Source organism: Penaeus vannamei, chromosome 12 (genome assembly GCF_042767895.1).
Source record: "Penaeus vannamei isolate JL-2024 chromosome 12, ASM4276789v1, whole genome shotgun sequence".
Classification (NCBI taxonomy): Eukaryota; Metazoa; Arthropoda; class Malacostraca; order Decapoda; family Penaeidae; genus Penaeus; species Penaeus vannamei.
Window position 1 is genome coordinate 42,762,959 of NC_091560.1, and position 2,500 is coordinate 42,765,458.

The window sequence follows — 2,500 nt, forward strand, 5'->3', positions numbered from 1 at the left end:
AAGAACAAAAAAAAGAGAGAAAACATTGTTAGCCTTGCAAGGAAAATGGAGAGTGATTAGGCAACAGAACTAGTCATTCACTCTTGGGAGAAAGAGCACTTCTGACACTTGTGGAGTAAATATCAAAAGTGTAACCTCCTACATGGCTTATGCTGTTATTGATGTCAAAATAATATGAGAATAGGCATGTTTTACTTTTTCGGGTGTTGCTTATGATAAGTATATGACTGAAATTAAAAAGAAAAAAACAAAAAAAGAGGATGAAGCATTACTGTCGATGAGGAAGCACAGCCCATCATAGAAAACATCAGAATATGAAGTAGAACTTGTGCTTCATGAGGTAGATGAGCATGATGAGGGTCTGTATGTACTCCTCTCTACAGACATATTTAGCCAAGTGATATGCTTATGAAAAATGTCTTGCTATCATATCGTTATACACTATCCTAAAGTTCCCCCTCCCCCACCCACCCCCCTGCACACTTGTAATCTGTTGCAGAAGTCAGTTAGCCACTTTTGAAAGCTAACCCACCCAAAAAAACTTCCAAGTCTTCAGAAAAGTTGGCCAAAATTTGTAGTTGAAGGAGAGGCAAAGAGGTCTACAGGCACTTGTATTATATTAATTCTTCCTCTCTTTCCAGATCTCTAATAGCGGTAAATGGAGACGTTTATATCCTGTATGAGTGAAGATGAATATAGAAGAGTTTATTATATTGAGCTCCAGCCCCTTGTCAACCTGTTCTAAACCATTTATGCGAAGAGCCTACAAGTCATATAGCCACTTGTTGATGCATTGTTTAGAGAGAAAACGGTAGACGGGAAGTGGATTATTTTTCTAATTTGACCAAGTAAGCAGTGAATCCTCAAATGAAATTTCATCATATTTTTTAGATATTTCTATTGGATTTAATAAAGTGAGAAGAAGAGTCCCTTTTTTTTTAACAACTTTGTATAAATATTAAAAGCTTTACACCAAACTTTCCCTTTGCTGTTTTTGGCAGCCTATTTAACTTGCATGCATTGAGAATCCTATTTTTTATTACTCTTTAAGTTACGAGATAGTACTGCACTTTTGTCGGTCTTTACTACCTTTCCAACATTTAGCTGATGTTTCTTGAAGAGTAGTCAGGCATTTTTCAATTTATTTATAGTGTTTAACTTGACCCTGGTATAAAAATAAAAATTGTCCGCTCAGTCGCCGGGAGCCAGATCTTTTTGTCATATTGCAGAGGTCAACTTTCCGCTCACGACAACTAAACGGTTTTTAAAAAGACAATGCCCTAGCACGTGACAAGTTTTTAAAGACTATACAGGTGTGAAGGTAATGGGGATCATATAAAGGTACTTCTAGAGTGCTGGATACTAAGGGAGTGTTGCCATTTTTTCTCTTTTGTTTTGCCAAGACCGAAACAGGATTTTTTTCCAAGCACCAAGTTCGATCGAGTTTGTTAATACATTGAAGTGTACTTTTTAACTTTTTACTTGACTACTACTGTGTGTAGGAAAACTTGAAGATTACTTGTCTTTTGTAAACATTGTTTTTTTTTGTTTTTGTTTTTTTAAGTTTTTTGTTTTTTTGTTTTTATTCTTATTTTTGATCTTTTCTTTGGTTGGCAGGCTATCTATACTTGTCGTGTAGCTTATATGTCTCACCTGCACCCTAAATATACCGGTTGGAAATGGAGAATTTTGAAGGAGGACTTGAAGGTGCAAGACGTTTGTATTAGATTTCATTATCATATGATATATCTATATATATCTATCTATATATATATTTATATAATATATATAAATATTCACCCTTAGTACCCAGCAATCATATCCGCGTGGTAACTCTTGTGCATATGAGAATGATATTATTCATGTCTGTGCTACTTATCAATGCTGTATACCTACTTCACGAGGCCCTTTCCCCCCTCCCCCCTCCCCCTTCCCCACTCCCACAAGACTAATAGGACCTACCTTCCAGTGATTCCATAAACGCTGCAGACTGTTATCCCAACCCTCCTCTGGACAATATTTTTTTTTTCTTTTGTTCATGTACGAGGATTTGGAAGTGCTGCTCTCCCATAGAAAGTAGTAATTCTCCACTGCTATGGAAAGGAAAATTGTACCATTTCTTTGTACCATTTACTGCTGTTTGAATCTTCAAAAGTGTGATGAAATGGGAGGGCTGGGGACTATTTTATATCGCGTGCAGAAGAGATGGCTGTCTTTAGACGCAGGCTGTCAAGAGTAGAAGTGAATGCTGCTGGCGAGGAACAAACGTCAAGAGCTGGTCAAGAAGTTTGGTTCATCTGGAGTGCAGACATCGCATCTACTGACTTGTACTAATATGACATCTATCATATAATGTGGATGCTATGGTATATTCTAGGACAACCTTCAACCAAACATTCTAATCAGAAAATAAAATTCAAAACATTTCACATATGGAAATTTTATTTACCGTACCATTTCCCCCCAAAGAACCGGGTTCATTAAGGTGTTAAAAGAATTA

General features: G+C 36.6%; 1 protein-coding gene across 8 annotated transcripts in view; it reads left to right on the top strand.

Moving 5' to 3' along the window:
* LOC113808955 (probable serine/threonine-protein kinase yakA) overlaps nt 1-2,429 on the top strand; it is a 21,623-nt gene extending 19,194 nt beyond the window's left edge. For 4 of the 8 annotated variants that reach the window (XM_070128316.1, XM_070128313.1, XM_070128315.1 and 1 more), the window contains one exon: nt 1-256. This exon is cut by the window's left edge and continues 483 nt beyond it. Coding sequence is in view for 4 of the 8 variants with exons in the window: in XM_070128318.1 (XP_069984419.1) it covers nt 642-649 (8 nt within the window). In the remaining 4 variants the exon portion in view is untranslated. Of the gene's footprint in view, nt 257-641 lie in introns of those variants that run through there. The other 4 variants (XM_070128318.1, XM_070128321.1, XM_070128320.1 and 1 more) reach the window with 1 other exon arrangement.
* The last annotated feature ends 71 nt before the right edge of the window (nt 2,430-2,500 follow it).